The sequence below is a fragment of the Clinocottus analis genome, unplaced genomic scaffold, assembly GCF_023055335.1.
Source record: "Clinocottus analis isolate CAN_PGR_092001 unplaced genomic scaffold, fCliAna1.0.p SCAF_22, whole genome shotgun sequence".
Classification (NCBI taxonomy): domain Eukaryota; kingdom Metazoa; phylum Chordata; class Actinopteri; order Perciformes; family Cottidae; genus Clinocottus; species Clinocottus analis.
Window position 1 is genome coordinate 11055001 of NW_027175954.1, and position 20022 is coordinate 11075022.

Sequence of the window (20022 nt, forward strand, 5' to 3'; positions counted from 1 at the left end):
TAGTTTATCGCTATAAGCTACATTATGAGTGAGGAGCAGCTTGATGAACTGCCTCTGGTAGGATTTGTATACATGCTGGAAGCTCTGTACTAAACGGTATCTTCACATCATTAGTCTCCCGACACTAGACCTCCAAATGTCAGACGCATTCATTTAAATCTGCAGCAGTTGGCAGTAAACAGAGGAATGTACTTTTAAACTACCATACAGTACAAAACTAAAGGCAACACTGGGACAGAATTCATTTTAAATATTCTGCTTTGCACCACAGTTGATTTAAAATAATTTATTATTTTAGTTCTATTAGTTTTCCTCAATTTATAGGTTCCTTTTACACCAATGAAACCAAACAAACAAGTATCAAATAACATCTAAAAGAAAAATATTTTCCAGCACTAGCCTCCGTATGTTTTTTCTTGCATCTTGTATGTGTCTGTGGACCTACCAGGTCTTGGATCCACTGATGGAGAAGGTACCACTGGATGGGTTGTATTTGGCCTTGGTCTCCATACTGCTTGGGTCACTGCCGTGGTTGGGCTCTGTCAAGCCAAAGCAGCCCAGGATTTCTCCACGAGCTGTGAGACAAATGACAACATGATGGACAATCTAAAGGCTGTCCTTTGTAATGTTTTACAATGTCATGTTCAAATGCAGAAAATGTCTCTCTCACCAAGCCGGGGCAGGTACTTGTCCTTCTGGGCCTCGGTGCCATAAGCATTGATGGGGTGCATGACTAGTGAAGACTGGACACTCATGACAGACCGATACCCGCTGTCCACTCTCTCAACCTCTCTGGCAATTAAGCCGTACGCCACATAACTAGTCCCTGCACAGCCGTACCCTGCAGGGTAAATAAAACGGTGTAAAGTAATCTGCACCACAACATTTAGGAAACACATATAAAATACTGCAGAACAAAGATCATCTGAATTATATATTCTGTCGGACAACAATTATAATGTTGTATTGTTTCTGTTTACCTTTAATAGTTGGGCCTAAGACACCCAATTCTCCCATCTCTGAGATAATCTCACGGTGGAAATCTGTGGCACGGTGCATGTTGGAAATAGAAACAGACAGTTAAATATTTAAGAAAATAAAACATTTTTAGACACCGAAAATAGCCTATAAACTGCAACTCAAGAAGTGAGTAAAAAGACAAAATATGACTTTGCAAAGAGAACAACAAAGAAAGTGCATATTCTTAGAGCTTGACATACGTTAGTCCTTTATGTGTTTGTGTTTCTGGTTGCACTGTTTGATAATGCAGCAGCTGAGAGGAGTAAACTTGGACCAAAGCTGCTTCCTTGCAACAGAAGTGCAATAAAACGTCCCATAGACATAATTCCTTTCTCTGATTGCAGATGTGCTTTGCTTACGTTCATGTCTGTTGGCCATGAGGACGCGGGGCATGAGCTTTTCCTGACAGTAGTTGCGGAAGGAGTCCCGGATCATGATCTCCTCCTCTGTCAGCTGACCCTCCAGATTCAGGGCATCCTGCCAGTTGAACAGCACCTTGGCTGAGGGGCAAAGCATGTCCACAGGCACATGCAATGGTTATGTCACTGTGACATGTGACGGAAGAACGTGTGAAGGAATCTGAACAGACGAGGTTCAACTTATTAAAATTTCACTTACGTGCCTTCGCAGGCTTTTTGATTTCTTCAACATCTAAAAAGGGAGAAACAACTTATTTATCTTTTCATCTTCTTTGAGTTTCTTTTTCCCTTTTGCACAAAAGTGAAGCGTGTTTCCTTGATCAGTAGTGATATTTCCCAAAAGTAAGTCTTTACCATTTCTTTCTAAATAGTCAAAGAATTAATAAAGAGATTTAAATGTACCTTTGACAGCCGTAGCAGCGGTGCCTTGGGCCCTGGATACAGAGACAGCAGCACATTTTTGGCTGTTGGTGAGCAGACGTGTGACAGCACCTCTGAGAGCCATCTGTTTACTGAATGATGGGGAACAGGATATTACAGATATGTTTAAATTGTATTATTTAAGTAGGTATAATGAAATGTTTTGGCCACTAAATCACTGGTAGTGCACAAATTAATACAAAAACAGCTCTATGCCTGTTATAATTATACCAGAATAAGCAAAATATACATATGTAACATATGTAACAAGATAGTAAACATTGTTCAGATGAAATGGTGAAGTAAAAAGTCAATTGAACTGTGCAAATGCAAGTGTATTGCATGTATACATATGTCCTTGGATGAAGCACAGTCACGGTAAACATTACATTGTTATGCAACGAAGTTTTAGGTTGAGTTGCCAAATCAGTGAAAATAAGGTAAGATTATCTAAATGTACAATACATTGTGCTACAATTTCCGTAATTAGTTTTGTACAGTTCTTTATATGAACACACTTTTAGCGTTTGAGCTGGTGGTTTTGTTTAGGACCCATATTATATTACTATTTAAAATGTTTGGTCAGTAAGAAAATTCTAAGGTTAAGCCGACTTGTCCATGCAGTAACATTGAGTGACGTTCTTTCAAAGGAAACCTCGGTCTACTGTACCTTATTTTCTCTTCCTTTATCCAACGATCTGAAGACTTGACGCGGTGAGGTGAGGCTATTTAGAAAGTTACTTAAATAACATTTTGCCGGTTGTGTCGTCACAGGGATACGTAACGTGAAACATGGGAGCTCTCTTCCTCCATGACAGGTGAGGCAAAACACACTGGAGGCAATGCACGACCTATAGTTGTGCAACGCATGGAAGTTATGCAACCCACGTTACTCGACGGTCTGTAAGGGTGGACGGTGGATTATATCAAATTCACGCGGGGAGTTTATTTGTGGCTGATGTCTGGAGCTGCATCCTGTGCCGTGCACAGCAAACTGCTCGCAGTATGAATGTATTTGTCAACCTGTTTCCACACTCAAAATGGCGCTTATGGATTGCCGTGTGGCCAAGGATGTGAGGAGGGTGTCGGCCCACGCCCTCCCTACTCATTGGCTGCTAAAATAAGGAGCCGGGTACTAAATGGCTGTATGACACTTTGTATGTCACCAACTTTTGTAAGTGACACTGCACCTGATAGTGGAGACAGCTGACTGTATTAATAATAATCATATATTGTGGGGATAAGGGGTGTTTACCTGCGGTGTACTAATATTGTGAGGATCATGTAGGTAAGGTTGGAAAGAAATAACAAACACTGTAAAGACAAATGCCAAATAAAAGCTACTGAGACCAAATGTTTTAAAATGGTTTATTATGGCCATCAGCCTGCATTTGATTGAGGAAAGACATGACCTCTCGCAATGTAACTCGCTCTTTTTAATATTTTTTTTTCCGGATAAAAAATAATTTATTTACATTAACAGAAACATGTTACCAGAGAGCTTCGTAACATGCGCGCTATGTAAATGGATGTTTGACTCATTGGCTGATACTTTAGATGCCTACGCTCTCGCCATTTTCTTACTTGAAACTTGATAACATTTCATCCCACCTGACACCTTTTTGGCCAGAGGTGGGGCAAAGCAGTCGCCGGTCTGTCACAGTTTACCATCCAGCCAGTAGAGATATTTGAAAAACATGTTATAGTCTCTCCTAAATGTACCGTATACTTTCATTGATTTGCTAGTGAAACCTATTAATTACTCTCATATATAAATATTATTTTCCTGTGGACCTTGGGATGTCATGGTGGAAGACCATCATATCCTTTAATGTAACAATACAACATTATGCGTTATACAAACTCCAATAGGTATAAGGCTTCCATATAAAACATTTGTATAGAGTAGTACAAGGAGCTAAATGTTTCAAATTATAATTGTTGGTGATGCAAAATGTATTATTATATTATTCACTTGTGATCAGGATTTTAAGGTGAATTTCTTTAATACTTTACATACATATGTATTTATACCAATGAATCACGTTATACACTGATCATACATAACAAAACCTTGGCAGAGTAAGTGTATTCATCTGTAAAATAAATAGTGGGTAAAAATCAAGGTATAAAGTGGCATTAAATACTTAAATACAGCAGTCGAGTAATGCATTGCACGACTGCTCTTTGATTTATTGTGTGTACTTTCTCTCACACAAGCACATGAATAGGGATAATATGAGAATGTAATAAACAATACTCTCTGATTTGGATTTCATCTTAATCACAGAGAGGAAATTTGTCATTTTAACGTCTTTCTAAATGCATTAAGTGAATTGGAGAACACATTATATTATATCGACGCTCTCTGCACATTCCACAAAGTAGCGGCGAGCCAAATGGTTTTGTTCCGTTCAGACGCACTCTGATTGGCTGCAGCAGCTTTCAGTCGTCCGGCTCTGCTCTCTGATTGGCTGCCCCTCCCTCTCCGTGAGCCTGGAATGCGCCGTGTTTCAGTTTGGGTTGGGCTGGTCTCTCTCTAGAACTGTTATTGATGCTTTCCCCACTCGACATGTCTTTGGTAACTGTCCTGTCTTACGTCTGATCAGCAACGAGGAGCCGAGCACTGTGTGAGAATGGAGCTGGAGGAAAAAAAACCGGACCCCAAATACGGTAAGCCAGGTTTATATTGCAGTTTCCTTCTCGATCTTCGATTCCCACTTAACCAGCGAAGAAATGGAAACAATGACTGCAATGGATGGATGGGTGTGGACCTGATGCAGATCTGGACTCATCCTCCACTGCCGGGTTATTTTTCACACGAGTTCTCATCTTTCATCTCAGAGAATTCGCATTTAACTAATCATCAATGTTTTATTCGACATGCACACTGAATGAAAGCAACATGCCTAATTAAGTGGTTGTATTTGGTTAGTTTTCCCTATTTTAACAGCCGTTGCTGCAAAGCTTCCAATGGTTATTGTTGGTATATGGCTCAACATTAGCAGTGTAAAAGCGCTTTGAGTGGTCGGAAGACTAGAAAAGCGCTATACAAGTACAGGTTCAGTTACATTAAAGTGGCTGATAAGGGAAAGTAGGTCGCTATCTAGTCAAACAAGGCTTTTCTGCATGGGCTCTGATTAAATTAGCTTTATATTGAGGTTATTCTGTACTGCAGGACCACAGCCTCAAGTAGGTCAGGTTTATTGTGTTTGTCACTGTCACAAACATATGAACTTCTCATGTCACTTGCTTTTGATTCTCGCCTTTTTTTCCATGTACATATGATGGAAAATCCATTCACTATAGCAGCCAAAGACATGACTCATTGCCGATTATTCTGTGTGTCACACATGCATTTTCTCAACTTAGTAGCCTGGCGCAGTCTTCTTGTGTCTGGGCTGGGTTGTTGTTCAGATGGACTGTTGAGTCATGAAGTTTTTGCAACCAGTGTTGTTCTTGCTTTAATACCCCTCGTCAGTGTTGTTACATGAGAGGGTGACCACAGCTCAAAAGCAAGCCACAGCCTGGAATTTAATTTAGAAGACAACACTAATGCTGTCTGATTCTTAAACTATTCCTTCTTTCACAATGTAAGATGCTCCCAACAGCCCACACCCAAATGTTAAGTGCACTCGTCTCCAGTCAATCCACAGAGCCCCCATGTGGAGCATATCCTTTTTTTTCCAAATCAACTCTTTTTTCTCCGCAATGAAGGCTAAAAGGTCCAAAACAACAGCCCTTTTAAAGCAGAGATAAAGGTTTATACGAGGCAAACACACAATACACATTCCAGCTTGCTGGTGTTCTTAAACAGACATTTTTATTACCACAGTTGGACCTGTGAGCAGTCCCTGGTTTCCGACAGTTGTGAATACATTCTCCCTCTGTCTAAGCTGATGTGTATGCAGGCAGGCAAGCTGCAGCCTGCAATGCCTTGCCTGCGCTACTCAGCTGGCACAGTCAAGAGGCTTCCAGTCGATATTAAGATGGCACACACTCAGAGGCATTACACCACACACTGCATGTACACACACACGAGACTCAGAGCCACTACTGCTAAATGTTTGAAATTGATCACTTCTCATTTGGACTGTTGGTTTGGGAAAATCTGACACACTGTTGCTGTTTGATCCAAGCAGCTTCTGTGAGGAGTAAAGTGAGACTGTGATCTGAGCCAGTGGTTGTCAAGTATTTATCTCCACAAACAGACTTTTATGTGTTTCCTCATTGTAAGAGTATGTAGGCTAAAGACCTCATTAGTAGTTGACAAAGATTAGTTTTTTGAAGCAGTAACAGCTGCTAGATACATCAATGAAACAGTAGTTTATCTATCTGCAGGCTCTAACCAGAAAGAAAAAAGTGTTGCACAGCCTGGCCCTCAGGCCTTTAAGATCAACAATAACAATAATATAATAAGACCTGAGGGCTGCACTGTGATCACAGTGAAGAGATGCATATGGAGCAGCAACATCTTAGTGTGCGTACATTTTTGAGGATTCTAACTAGGAAGATAAAATTGTCAGGAACATATACTCGTAAAGTCTCCTTTGCACATACAGTCAGCATGTACACTCACACAACCACAATAGCCACAAACCCATTAAGGTAGCTAGGGAAGAGTTCATATGATAACCCCTCTGGGCCCATTAGTGAATCACTTCAGTCATGACATCATCACTTCCTTTCACACACACACACACACATGCACACACACACACACACACACACACACACACACACACACACACACACACACACACACACACACACACACACACACACGACTAGAAACAAATAGCATATTGGCCACAGAAGCAGAGTCTGCTGTATTACTCCACTTTTAGCACTCACATTTGTTTACGTTTTTTTTCTTTTTTTTTCTGGTTATACTGAATACAGTTAACGTCAGCGAGGTTTGGCAAACGTCTTAAACTGCAGTTGGACCTGGATACAGACTGAGATTGTCTGGCAGACCCTATAGGTTTCCACCATCAGTGCCCCAGGTGACCCAAATGAGAAAAAGAAACATCGGGAACGTTTACACCTTTTAAAGAACATGAATCTGTTAAGGTTGCTATCTACTGAGAGTAATACCAGTAAACCACGATCCCATTCATTTCCCAATTACATACAAGACTATTTACGAGACATTTGACAGCGTTTGCACACAAACAATTGAGCTGGAATGTTTTTTCTGCACAATCAGAGCTTGTTTTACGGCACAAAGCAGTCAAAGAGCTGCTTGCTTCTCCAGCTCTAATGGAGTCTCTCACATTAGCAGATGGTCCAAGAAATGAAAGGCTGAGGAAAAAATAACTTTCAATGTTTATCCTCTTGAGGAAAGAGGAAAGCGTATACACACCAAGTGATGGCACAGAGGGCGCCAAACAGCATCAGCAAACCCTTTAAACTTAATATAAATACTATGCAAAGAAATTGCTTACAATCCAGTTTCTATCTGCTGCCAGGACACTAAACACCTTTGCACTCTATGTTATTTCATGCATCTTGTGTGTACTACTTTAAATTTACATTTGCCCATAATTATTATGGTTAAAAATAATATCTCAATAATTGAAATCTACAACTAAATCCAATTCAAAACAAAAAATGGGCACCTGTGCAGCCTTTTGTGCTTCAAGAGTAACTGTTCAGGCAATAACATATAGTTGCTACTGTGTGTGTACCAGGCATGGGTGTGAGGCCAGTAGTGTTTCATGCTATCGCACGCTGTCAGTCTGTCACATGGCAGCAGATGTGGGCAGAGCAGACCATGTGCCAGAACCTGTAGGACGCTCTTTTCTCTGATGTACCGTTCAGCCCACCAGCATGTGTCAGACACACACACACATATGGCATCATAACCAAATCATTGTCTTCACAATACAAGAAACCATTTCAATAAATCTCCTTTGTTAGCCCAATGTACATTGTTCAGGAAGTTAGTGATGTAACATTGGAATATGACAGAGGGAGGATGTGGTCGCTGTGTTGGAAAATACAGCTTAAAGTAAAAACAGGAAGCTAAGAAAACAGACAAACCAAAAACAGTGAACACAGTTCATCACGTTGACTCAACAGATTGAGTTAAAGCCTAAAATAACTGATATGATGCCAGAGTGGAATACTATTTTGATTTCCAGATCACGTTTGTGTAAACATACCTCGTCTTTTGTCAGTTAGGCGCTCTAAGTCTTTTTTTGCTTCTGCTGCTCCTCTCTCTGATTCCCCCGTCAGCGCTGTTTTTTTCTGCAATTCCCCCGACGAGTCTTGAGCCAAGAGAGCGACCACAGAGAGATCGAGCGAATAGGAGGTGAAGGCAGAGCTTTGAATACACTGAAAGAAGGAAGTGAGGAGTTAGAAGTAGGAGGACAAAGATCTCATACAGGAAGTAGACAGAAAGAAACAACTGTCATACACAGCCCTCTGAGATATAGCTATAAAACCACCGATGACAGACACTGAGACCGAACTAGCGACAGGATGACAAAATACGATAGACAAGGTACTGTAACAGTCTGTCCCGGTTGTATTTATGAGGAACTGAAGGTTCATTTGATTTTCTTATTGATGTTATTCAAGCTTGTTAGACAGACTGCTGCTGCTTTGACTAATGCTGTAATTGTGATGGTTAATGGACTGCTTTAAGTCTCATATGACCTAAAATACAAAGTAAAGCGATGCAGTTGTGTCTTTGTGTGTGTGTGTGTGTGTGTGTGTGTGTGTGTGTGTGTGTGTGTGTGCGCGCGTGTGTGTGCGTGCGTGTGCATGTGTGTGTGTGTGTGTGTGTGTGTGTGTGTGTGTCCACAAGCTTGTTTACTGAATATTTTGCAGAGCTGATTTCCTGTGTAAAACATGTTTCAATGCTAAACACACAAAGTAATGGGCAGACTGGGCTTGGTTGATGCTTCTCCTCCGATGGTCTGAGGGGTTTCCATGGAGGCTGGTGATGTCCACGGGGAGCTCACTGTCGCCGGGAAGCCATTTTGTGTGTTGCTAAGCGCGGCAGTCAGGCAGAAGAATCCTTTTGTTCTGGAGACTTTTGCGTCTGTGTCTATATGTATACATACACTTACATATTGTCCCTGTGTGTGTCTCCCATACCGAGAGCGGTTCGTGAGCAAACACACATTGAGCCAGAATCCAATCGTCCCTCTGAAACGCTCTCCTCCAGGACCTCAGACAGCTCTTAACAACTAATCTATTTAAATGTGTTTTTTACCTCTGATGCTAGTTAACTATGCTTTTATTCTGTTTATTGTTATTGTCATATTTTCTTGTTTATATTGTAGTTACTTCTAAGGTTTGTTTTTACCCAGTGCCTTGATTACCATGTAAATTGTTATACAAATAAAATGTATTATTATCGTAGATACTCATCGTGAGTATGAATCATTCATTGTATCATGATGCTTTAATCTGCAGCTTTATAATTTTACAAGAATCAGTTCTCCAAATTCGGGATTTAACGCAAATATTAATTAGAAAGGCATTTCTCCAATTAATTTATTATGTATGTTACGATATTGGAGAGACGTTTCTATTTTTTATTGTGATATTCATTTCAATGTCAGTATTGACAACCAAGAGCTTTAAATAAAGCTGCCTCAGAAAGTTAACTGACCAGTGAAATGGGGGTCTACATTTATTTAATTGCCAAAAACATCTTTTTACCAGCAGTTTGTGGCTGAGGAGTTTTCATTCAGGTCTTCATTGAGACTTTACAATCAAAACTGCTTTGTGGTCTCTCGAGTGAAACTGTTATATTTTGGTTAATTAGTCTTAACGTATGTGTTTTCGTCTCATCAGACTGAAGTTAGCGTTTCAAATTAAATGTATAGTCTAAGACATTAACGAGTCCGTTGCCTGTTTCTATCAATAGGGGAGTCCAGGAAATTTGACCCAAACTTCAAAGGGCCGCTTCACAACAGGTGAGACGTCTGTTTCAATCACGATCATCATTATGCTAAATTTACTTTCTGCAGAACAAGATGCATACTCTCCTCTCCTCTCCTCTCCTCTCCTCTCCTCTCCTCTCCTCTCCTCTCCTCTCCTCTCCTCTTATCTCCTCTCCTCTCCTCTCCTCTCCTCTCCTCTCCTCTCCTCTCCTTTCCTCTCCTCAGGGGCTGCACAGATATCCTCTGCTGTATTCTCTTCATCTTGGCCTTGTTTGGGTACTTTGCTGTCGGCATCATCGGTAAGATTGATCCTACATTACTACAACATGTATTGTTTCATTGCTTGGACACTGTGTAAATTAATAGTTTCAGACCCTCAAAAATAAAACATGTCGCAGAACTCTCCTTTACCAACAAGTACATATTCAAGAGGTATTTCATCTGCTTTCCCAGAATGCAACCATTTCCCACGTCTTTAGGATCTGGAGTTTTATTTGAATGTCATAAACAAAGAAACAACTCATACATCTGAAATTGCAAATGTGCCCAAAAACCTTAATACTGTTAATACGGTTAATTAATACGGTTCATTATAATTTGGGAGATCTAAGGATACGCAAGAGCAATATGTGCAACTTTCCCACTTTTAATGTTCATGATCTAAAGTCAAAATGTTTGTAATTGTTCTGCGTGCAGCCTGGTCTCAGGGTGACCCGAGGAAAGTGATCTATCCCACAGACAGCAGGGGACAGTTCTGCGGACAAGCTGACACACCTCTGGAGTGAGTTACTGGACAATATGCTGTGTACAGTGCCACCGTATTACTATAATCTGACACCCGTCATTTGAGACGTTAGTTTGTGATTCATGCATATTAATAGTTTTGTTGTACTGTTCTGCTGCAACAGGAAGAAGCCTCTTCTGTTTTACTTCAACATCCTGAAATGTGCCAGCCCTATGGTGCTGCTAGAGTTCCAGTGTCCCACCACACAGGTCAGAAACGATATCTACTTATAATTTATGTTCATTGCCACTTTTTTGTCCTTCCACGCCAAGTGTCATGATTGTATGTTGTTATTTGTCTCCAGTTATGCGTGGAAAGCTGCCCTGACAGGCATCTGACGTTGGTGAAAGCCAAGTTAGGCAGCAAGGAAGACCGTGAATACTTCCAACAATTCTGTAAGGATGGAGTGAACTTCGCCAAACTGGTAAGGATGAAAAAAATATATTATTCACATTTTGTACATGCTTAAATTGATGAATGTGCATTACAGTATAGCAACAACTGTAGTATATTGAAGGGTGTTTCATATGATTCAGAGTCCTCCTGAGATCCTGAAGGACGGCTTGTGTCCGGCCATGCTGATGCCAAGTAAAGCCTGTAAGTGAGACGCTTGCTCTTCACCTCTTGAACATACTTCACTCTTGCCCACAGCATCCGCTCTAACAAATAAAACAATATTTACACATATATAAATGGATAATCTCCTCCCTCCACAGTCACGCGCCGCTGCCTTCCTGCCTTGGGAACGATGAAAGGTGGGGTGGTGGTGGTGGGCAACGAGACCACGTTCGATGCGGGACAGGGCTACAACATCAATGCCACAGACGTGCTGGAGGCATCCAAGTGAGTCTTTTTCACTGTATGGCAAACTACATGTACACAGATAATATGTTTGTATTATAAAAACATGCATGAGGGGGGGGGGGATTAATGAAATCATCTTAAGCAACAAGATCCAATTAACAATCTAAACAAATATGAATCTCTGAATATTTGTTTTGATGATCTTTAAAATTAAGATAATCCTTACTTTGAAGCCCGAGAGAAAAAGCTCTTACATTAAGCTGTTACATTAACCAGTTCAGCTCTCAACACATGTTGCCATGCAATGTGAGCTGACAGTGAGCGTTTCACTGAAGTGATTTGATGGGCTACTTAAAGCTCCCGATGCGCTTACTTACTCCGTACGCTCATGTGTGTCTGGTACATCGTACGCCTGCTTTGGTTCTGCTCCATTTGTGGGCTCCTTGGGGGGTCTTTATGGAGTTTTCTATCCACGTTATTCCCACTCGGCGCGGTTGCAATGCTCCCTGGATGTTATTTATCAGATGAGTATTACAAGCTGTTATGTTGTATTTGTGCTTCTGACAGCAGCTGGAGTCAAATGATTAATTAAATTGTCTCCTTGATTTGCAATGTGACATGACTAGCCTGATGAATAAATAACACTTGAGAATTAATTACCTTCTGAAGTTACAACTGTATCTAAAATTTAATATTCAAGGCCATGATTCCCCGAAACTGAAAAAGTTAGTAAAAGGTGTCGGACAAAGAGGTGACATTGTTACCTGGTTACGCTGGTTAAATTGCTTTAAAAAAGCTTTTTGCTGATTGGAATTAATTAATTACAATATTATGTATTCATTGATGTGTGCAGTTCTGGGCTTATCATTTAATTTTTTTGTATGCCTTTTACTCTCGTTTTTGTTTCAATGAATTTCTATTTTTTACAGGAAATCAAATGTGGTTGTTGAAGCTCGCCAAGTGGCTATGAGAATCTTTGAGGACTACACTCAGTCCTGGCATTGGATTTTACTGTAAGTCAATAACAATAACAGAACATCAAGAGTTTGTTAATGATGTGAAAAAAAACACATATATTTCCTTGTTTGCTCATTAACTGTTTTATTAGAGCCACTAACAAGTTTCAGTCAGCTGATCTACTGCAGCCGTCGAAACACACAGTTATCATGGCTCTTAAAGCTTTTACGCTTTCAAGAATTGATCAGTGTTTTACCAAAAAACAGGCAAAACTGCTAAGAAACTCTGTTGTTGCCTCTGAATGTGTTACTAAAGTGCGATGTGTCACCTCCTCCAGTGGTCTGGTGATCGCCATGGTCGTGAGCCTGATTTTCATCGTCCTGCTGCGATTTTTGGCTGGCATCATGGTCTGGGTCATGATCGTTTTGGTCATTATTGTCATCGGATATGGTAAATCCTAATCTTCTAAAAAAAAAAAGGTATCGTCAAAGTATTTCCTTTTATTAAAATGCAAAACATTGTTTTTTTCTATTAGGGATCTTCCACTGTTACATGGAGTTTGCAAGTCTGAAGGGAGAGCCGGGCTCCGACGTGACCATCCGTGACCTGGGCATCCAGACGGACTTCTCTGTCTACCTGCAGATCAGACAGACCTGGCTGGCCTTCAGTATGCACATGTTCCATCTTTCATACATCTCTGTATTAAGTCTTTATGAATCCTGCTTTAAGGATGATGATCTAATGCCTTCACTGTTCTGCAGTGATCATCCTGGCTATTGTGGAGGTCGTCATCATCTTCCTGCTCATCTTCCTCAGGAAGAGAATCATGATTGCCATCGCCCTCATCAAAGAGGCAAGCAGGTCAGTCTGAGCCGGTTGCGTCTGGCCTTGTGCACCGTCTTTTCATTCAGGGTGACATCTTTTAAAGCTGCAATATCAATATTAATATTTCTATAATGTCAATCACTCTTAGAAATAAAGGTACATATGAGAGGTTCTACAGACAACCTTTAAATGGTGTGATAGTACACAGATCCCTCTCTGGAGGATCTATCCAGAACTGTCCACCTTCTCACGGTGCTTTCAAGACCCTACCCAGGGGGATCTACTGAGAACCCTTTGGTATTTAGAGGGTTTACCGTGAAAGGCCGGGACTGATGTGGTGTAGGCCAACTTAAAACAATCAATCACAGTCTTTTGGGGGGTGTTGGCTGGATTGTGGGCATTGCCTGTTGACACCTGTCCAGGAAGTCTTTTCTTCCAAAAAGAGTTATTTGGAAGAAAAGAGTCTTAATGACAAGAATTATCTCCCAACTCTTCAGCTCCCTTCATGTAACTTCTCCTTCCAGCTTTCTGTTACCATCGTGGTCCAACCTCACAACTATATTTGTTAAAACAGAATTCCCATTTGTTGCTTTCTTTTCTCGTCTTGTTTCAGAGCTGTTGGTTATGTGATGTCATCACTCTTTTACCCGCTGTTGACCTTTGCACTCCTGGCCCTGGTGATCGCTTACTGGGCCATCACTGCTGTGTATCCTTCCAATCCAAGATGACCGAAACATGAATCTGTCACAATCTTTCTCATTTTTGATTGCACAAGTTAGATTTTCTAGTCTACACAGTGTTGTTTTTTTATTTTTTTGTATTAATATTTCTTATATTTTGTATTAAAAGAAAAGAAGGAAGAAACACGTAGAAATAAATATTTCATCAAATTACTTAAAAAATACCAAAGTATTACTAAAAGAAGATTAAAAAAGACAAGATGAATAATGACATGTGCCCAGTTCTAATGATGAACCCTTCTATGCTATTTACTTTGAGAAATGTTGTTTCTGCGTTATTACTTTTTTGAGACATGTTTCCGTATATTCAGTCTCTCGATTGTGACCTTTTCGGAGACATCCTCTCTATATTGACTCAACCTCCTTGACCACTCTGACCAGTTTCTTGTCCACCTCTAACGAGCAGGTGTACAAAGTGTTCAACAACTCTGAGTGCGAGTACTCGAGAGAAACCTGCGACCCCAAGGTACGATTTATGTCATTGCCACGTAAAATTAAATGACTAAAGATGTGTGTGAGGTTTAGCCATAATGCCAAACAAAATATGCTGCTTATAATTGACACCTTTGAGGAAGAAGCGTCACACATTTGTATAATAGTTAACTATATGAAGACTCCCTAGTAATCCTGTGGTCTGCCTCTCTCTCTTTCTCCAGACATTCAACATTTCCAACGTTTCAGCTCAGTGTCCTGATGCCGAGTGCCTGTTTGCCTTCTATGGTGGGGAGACCCTCTACCACAAATACCTCATCCTGTTCCAGTTCTACAACGTCTTTCTCTTCTTCTGGTGCGCCAATTTTGTGACGGCCCTGGGCCAGGTCACTCTGTCGGGGGCCTTCGCCTCATATTACTGGGCCTTCAAGAAGCCTGATGATATTCCCGCCTACCCCATCTTCTCCTCGCTCGGCCGGGCCCTTCGGTTAGAGGCTGCATTTCTATTGTTGTATTTGTGTGTGCAATCTGTACACTTGCGTGTTATATATATATATAAATGTATAAGAACTTGGCGAACTTATGTTCCCTCCTCGTGTCCAGATACCACACGGGCTCCCTGGCTTTCGGCTCTCTGATCCTGTCCATGGTCCAGGTCATCAGGGTCATTCTGGAGTACCTGGATCACAAGTTGAAAGGTCAGAAGATGTAACTTCTGGAGACAAATGAATAAATCACTTGACTGTGACTGTTTTGTCATCACTGTCATATATTTATCATTGACTGTGTTAAATGACAGTTCACCTCATACTCAAAGCATTCCCTTTCATGCTATGTAATAATCTGATTGTTTTGATGTGACTTGCCTAGCGTAGGAGAAATTGGTCGTAAAGCAGGTGGTGCTCAAAGCATCAAAAATATGTTTAAAAAATGTTTCTCAACAAGTAAAACAATATCTGACTCCCAAAACAATAAAGATTTATAAAAGTAATAGGAAAATCAGCATTTTTGATTTTTGGGTGAACTACCTTTAATACGCATTTAGGATATTGTTGTTCAACGTGTGCGTCTTCTTGCTCTCATCCTTCAGGTGCTCAGAACAAGTTTGCTAAGTTCATGCTGACCTGCATGAAGTGCTGCTTCTGGTGTCTGGAGAAATGCATCAAGTTTCTGAACAGGAATGCCTACATCATGGTGAGTCCTTGTCACAGGATACAGCTGTGTGAGAGATGACAGGTTTTAAAGGGTCGTGTTTTTCCTCCAGATCGCCATCTATGGAAAAAGTTTCTGTCCTTCAGCTCGCGATGCCTTTTTCCTTTTGATGAGGAACATTGTCAGGTGGGCCTTCATGACATTACTATCCACCATTTTAATTCTATTAGGCTCAACATTTAACCATTGTTTAATGTGATACCATCATATTCTCCACTGTGCCCATTTCAACACAGGGTGGCCGTTTTAGATAAAGTGACTGACTTCCTGCTGTTTCTTGGGAAGCTCCTCATTGTTGGAATCGTTGGTAGGAGAGCTTTTATTTTTAGACCAAACGTGTCTGTTTTTTTTTACTCTAGAGAGAGATCTACTAACACATTTTTGTTCTGTACAGGGATCTTCTCTTTCTTCTTCTTCTCTGGAAGAATCAAAGCGATAGAGGAGGCTGCTCCATCTTTGAACTACTACTGGGTGCCAATAATGGTGAGAGCAGTATTGTTCAACCTTTTAGCTCGCCTGTGAGCTCTCATGTCATCGCAGAGTATTTCATGTATGTGATATTTTTTCACCTAGACGTTGGTAGTGGGATCCTACCTCATCGCCCATGGTTTCTTCAGCGTGTACGCCATGTGTGTGGACACACTGTTCCTCTGCTTCTGTGAGTAACTTTGCATTCAGCCCGATCTCCTCTTGTCTTCCTGCTTTCAAGCACTTATACAACTGTCCCAAGCTAAAATACTGGTTTCTTCTCACTGCGATGTTTCTGACTTCTCTTCTCTTTGTCTTACTTTTCTTTATCTCCACACATTCTCTTTATTTTTACTTTTCAATTTTTCCCCTTCATTTTTCCATTAACCCAACACAAAATACGCATCCCCCCCACACAAACACAAACTTGCACAAAAGGCGAGGACTTGGAGAGAAACGACGGCTCATCTGAGAGGCCTTACTTCATGTCCCCCGAGCTGCACGAGATCCTCTCCAAAACCAAGAAGCTGGAGGAAGACCACGACGGTGTCGAGCAGGGCGATTCTGCAAAGCAAGTGGACGAGGTGAAGATGGAAGAGGAGACCCCTCTTCAGCAGCAACAAGATGGAGAGATCCAAATGAAACAGCAGACGGTGCTCAAGCAGGAAAATGAGGAAGAGCATCCCCTGCAGGCCGAGACGGCTGAAGAGCCGAAAGAAGAGAAAAAAGAAGAACAAAAAATCAGTCAGGATGAGGTGGCTGAGCAGAAAGAAGAAGCTGAGGTAAAAGAAGAGGCGGAAAAGCCAGAGTTGAAACAGGAGGAAAAGAACGAGGAGGCGGCGCCTTCTGCTGCTGCGGAGGCGGAGAAAGAAGAGACTGGCGGACAAAAAGAGGGAAAAGAGGAATCTTTGGAAGAAAACCCTCCCACAGCATCACAAGAGTAGAAGTTAACAGCAATGCAAGAAATGAGAAATGAGGCTTGGTAAACCTGACAAGAAGGAAAGAACAGTATCTATGACTTTTTAGGTCTGGGTCTGTACGACATGCAACAAAATATTGGAAGGCCCTGCTGTGTGAGGGGTGCTACGTCCAGGTGGAGAGTGTTGTGGTCCACGTGTGAAGGTCAAAGCAGGTCAAAAGCCCAGTGCATCTCTGTAGCTTGAAAAAAAAAAGCTCTCGTGTTGGTTTTAGAACAGTGTTGGTTTTTATATTGTGAAGATCTGTAGAACATTGTCAGTGCTGAACCTGTGCCTGATTACTGTCACTAATATTTGTCGTCTTAATCCTGTGGAAGAATGCACTACAGAACCACTAAGTACCGTGTTTACAGTCAAAACACACACATCTCAATCAATGGTGAATCTCTTTTCACTGTTTACAATAATACCAGCTGACGCCAAAATGTTACACATACTTGATATACTGTATGACTATTGGATTTTTTTCTTTTCCTATGGAACTTGCATTATATATACAGCAATGAACGTATTTTATGTATTTTTTGGCTTCAGTCTTGTAGAGATCCAAGATGGGATCCCATGTAATGTATTGCCACCTACTTGCCTTGGTATTTCGGACTGGCGTAAGTGCTGTGATTGTGTCGCCATGACGCAGCCACCGTGACCTCTCTGCGGACCTCCCGCTTCCCCGTCCCAGTTGGTAACTGGTCCCCTGCCTTGCTGTGGCCCTTTCTCTCTCTGTCTCTCTCTGTCTAAGTGCTGCATGGTTTTGACATGGCCTTCTGAATGCTCTTAACTAACATCTTAATTCTCTGGATGCTTTTGTACCGTTTTTCTTGTTTGTCACCTTGTGAAAGATGTAAGTTGATTTCCCCAATGAATTTACTGATGACATTCCATATTTATTGGATGTAAATCTTTATTAAAGGTGATTGTATTTAATCGTAGTGCTGTTATGGCTAAACATGTGAGTTTGAAGGTGTTTTGACATTTGGAAGCAGGTGAGTTTTCATGTCCAACAAAATGAGACAGGACTTTGACTTTGTCTTAATAGGGCACTTCAACCAATTGTACATGTTAAAAGTCGCTTGACTTGACATGGAGAACAAATCTGCCTTTTAAAAGATTATAGTTTTTCGTCTTAAGCTTTTGGGGTAGTTTTTCTTAAATCTGCGGACAGGAAAGGCATTTCATTGTAACTTTGAATTCATGGTATGTTGGCCTCTGGTACAGAGATACCATCTGGTACGATGATTTAGAACATATTTGTTATACCTTAAAAGATAATAGCCAGATTATTACAATATATTAATATACAATACAACATTTTTTGGAGGGAAACTTTCAACCAAAGGGAGCAGCAAAACACTGCTTTACGAAATAATGGTAAAGGAATATATCACCCCAACAATGACTATTTTTATACTAATTACGCACCCCATTTTGCTACGAATTTTGAAGGAAAATATTTTTTCTCGCACACCACCACTGCAAACAGATAATCTATAAATGTTTTGCTGTTGTTAAAAGTGGCCTCCATTTACTTCAATTCATCAAGACTCCTGTCCGTTTTTGTAATTCTTCATTCACGATTGAGGTATGTGAGAATTCACAAATTCACAGGGTGAGTAATAAATATACAAATAGTCATTTTGGAGGTGAATTATTTCTCTTCAACTGTCTTTCACATCTCTTATTGAAGTGCAATATTAAATTGTTGGAGTACTCCTTTAATTCCTTTTCAGCTGAAAGACAAAACAGGTTATAGACAATGCATGAATACGAGCACAGTTAAATTACTCTTTTTTGTAATCATACTGTTGAGAAAATGTCCTCAACTGCTTCTGTCCATGTCACAGTGGAGGATCTGGAGCGCAACGATGGATCAGCAGAGAGGCCATATTTCATGTCGCAGAACCTGCTCAACCTCCTAAAGAAGTCTAATGAAGAAGCCAAATCTGTGGATTAAGTGTGTGTGTGTGTTTGTGTGTGTGTGTGTGTGTGTATGTGTGTGTGTGTGTGTGTGTGTGTGTGTGTGTGTGTGTGTGTGTGTGTGTGTGTGTGTGTTTGTGTGTGTGTGTGTGTGTGTGTTTAAGAGAATATAAGAACAAAAAAATGAATTACCATTTCCAGTGTATGAACAACAGTAAGTTTGTGTCTTGCTGTCAAATGAGATTAATATTGTTGTTTGTAGGATATTGATCTTTTAGTATTTTGTTACAAAGACTTAAGCCCATTGGTTCCTGTATTTGCCCAACAAAGATTATTTTACATCTGAAGGAATATGGGAGCTTGATTAACAGATGATAATTGTAATTAATTTAAGCAACATTTTTTTTTAAAACCAGTGTTTTGTTTTGTACATTTTGATATTGTCATTTTTTTTGTCACATTGTGTGTATTCTGTCATGCAAATTACATGGAAGCTTTAAGGAGTCAATTATTTTTCAATGTGATTTCCAGTAAATGGTTGAATGTAGCCTATTAATACATGACTAAAGCTGTGCTTTATCATTTTAACTAAATATATTGCACTGTTTGAAATTTGCTCACAAAACCAAAGTTGCTAAACTGCACAGCAATGAGAAGCTTATACTCAAAGCCTTATGAGATTACAAATGACCCAAGTGATTTAACTTGGTCTGGCAGCCTTCATTTTTTAACAACTTTTTTTTTTCATACTCTAAATATAAAACATGATTAATGTGCAGATGTTGTATTTGTATGAATGTTTTACATTACCATTCACTCTGTTTTGAACTAATAAAAGTTTGTGTTGCCATACCAGGACAACAAAACATAGAATGCCAATGCTTTTTATGTTTAAATGGGTACAGTAACGTGATTTTTTGTTTTCATCAGTATTGTCCATCATATTTTGATAATGCTGAAAAATGACAAATAATCGTTTGATTACTTTATTACTTTTTTTACAGGCACAGCATTCACAGTAGTACGGAAACCTATCTCCGCCATTTTATAAAAACAAATAGAAAGTACAAATTATAACAGTATCGAAATTAGTAGATAATGTTTTTTTTTTTTTTCCATCAAATAACAAAAAGGGGGTGGGGCGGAAGC

General features: G+C 40.3%; 2 protein-coding genes across 3 annotated transcripts in view; one reads left to right on the forward strand and one right to left on the reverse strand.

The window, feature by feature from the left end:
- gcdha (glutaryl-CoA dehydrogenase a) overlaps window positions 1-2896 on the reverse strand; it is a 5285-nt gene extending 2389 nt beyond the window's left edge. Inside the window, exons 1-7 of the mRNA XM_068589275.1 lie at window positions 2530-2896; window positions 1842-1951; window positions 1639-1671; window positions 1380-1520; window positions 981-1043; window positions 671-841; window positions 446-575 (exon numbers count right to left, since the gene is read on the reverse strand). Of these exons, the coding sequence (XP_068445376.1) occupies window positions 446-575; window positions 671-841; window positions 981-1043; window positions 1380-1520; window positions 1639-1671; window positions 1842-1944 (641 nt within the window). The 5' untranslated portion in view covers window positions 1945-1951; window positions 2530-2896. The remainder of the gene's footprint in view (window positions 1-445; window positions 576-670; window positions 842-980; window positions 1044-1379; window positions 1521-1638; window positions 1672-1841; window positions 1952-2529) is intronic.
- A 1497-nt stretch (window positions 2897-4393) lies between these two features.
- slc44a2 (solute carrier family 44 member 2 (CTL2 blood group)) lies at window positions 4394-19739 on the forward strand. Of its 2 annotated transcripts, none has more exons than XM_068588867.1 (22): window positions 4394-4532; window positions 9745-9793; window positions 9986-10059; window positions 10457-10541; window positions 10669-10753; window positions 10849-10968; window positions 11081-11141; window positions 11261-11387; window positions 12278-12361; window positions 12643-12755; window positions 12841-12972; window positions 13067-13166; window positions 13744-13836; window positions 14252-14336; window positions 14527-14789; window positions 14906-15000; window positions 15393-15496; window positions 15567-15640; window positions 15751-15821; window positions 15909-15997; window positions 16088-16172; window positions 18801-19739. In XM_068588867.1, the coding sequence occupies exons 1-22, from the start codon at window positions 4496-4498 to the stop codon at window positions 18908-18910; spliced, it is 2136 nt and encodes a 711-aa protein (XP_068444968.1). In that variant the 5' UTR covers window positions 4394-4495; the 3' UTR covers window positions 18911-19739. The 2 variants fall into 2 exon arrangements, with proteins under 2 accessions (XP_068444968.1, XP_068444967.1); XM_068588866.1 differs by lacking the exon at window positions 18801-19739 and adding an exon at window positions 16421-18734.
- The last annotated feature ends 283 nt before the right edge of the window (window positions 19740-20022 follow it).

What these genes read in the sequence shown, in the direction of transcription:
- slc44a2 (XM_068588866.1), top strand. Translation starts at nt 4,496, where the DNA reads ATGGAGCTGGAGGAAAAAAAACCGGACCCCAAATACG. An exon ending in TCCTGGCATTGGATTTTACT is followed by an intron (nt 12,362 to 12,642) that starts GTAAGTCAATAA and finishes CACCTCCTCCAG; the next exon opens with TGGTCTGGTGATCGCCATGG. An exon ending in ACAGGAATGCCTACATCATG is followed by an intron (nt 15,497 to 15,566) that starts GTGAGTCCTTGT and finishes TTTTTCCTCCAG; the next exon opens with ATCGCCATCTATGGAAAAAG.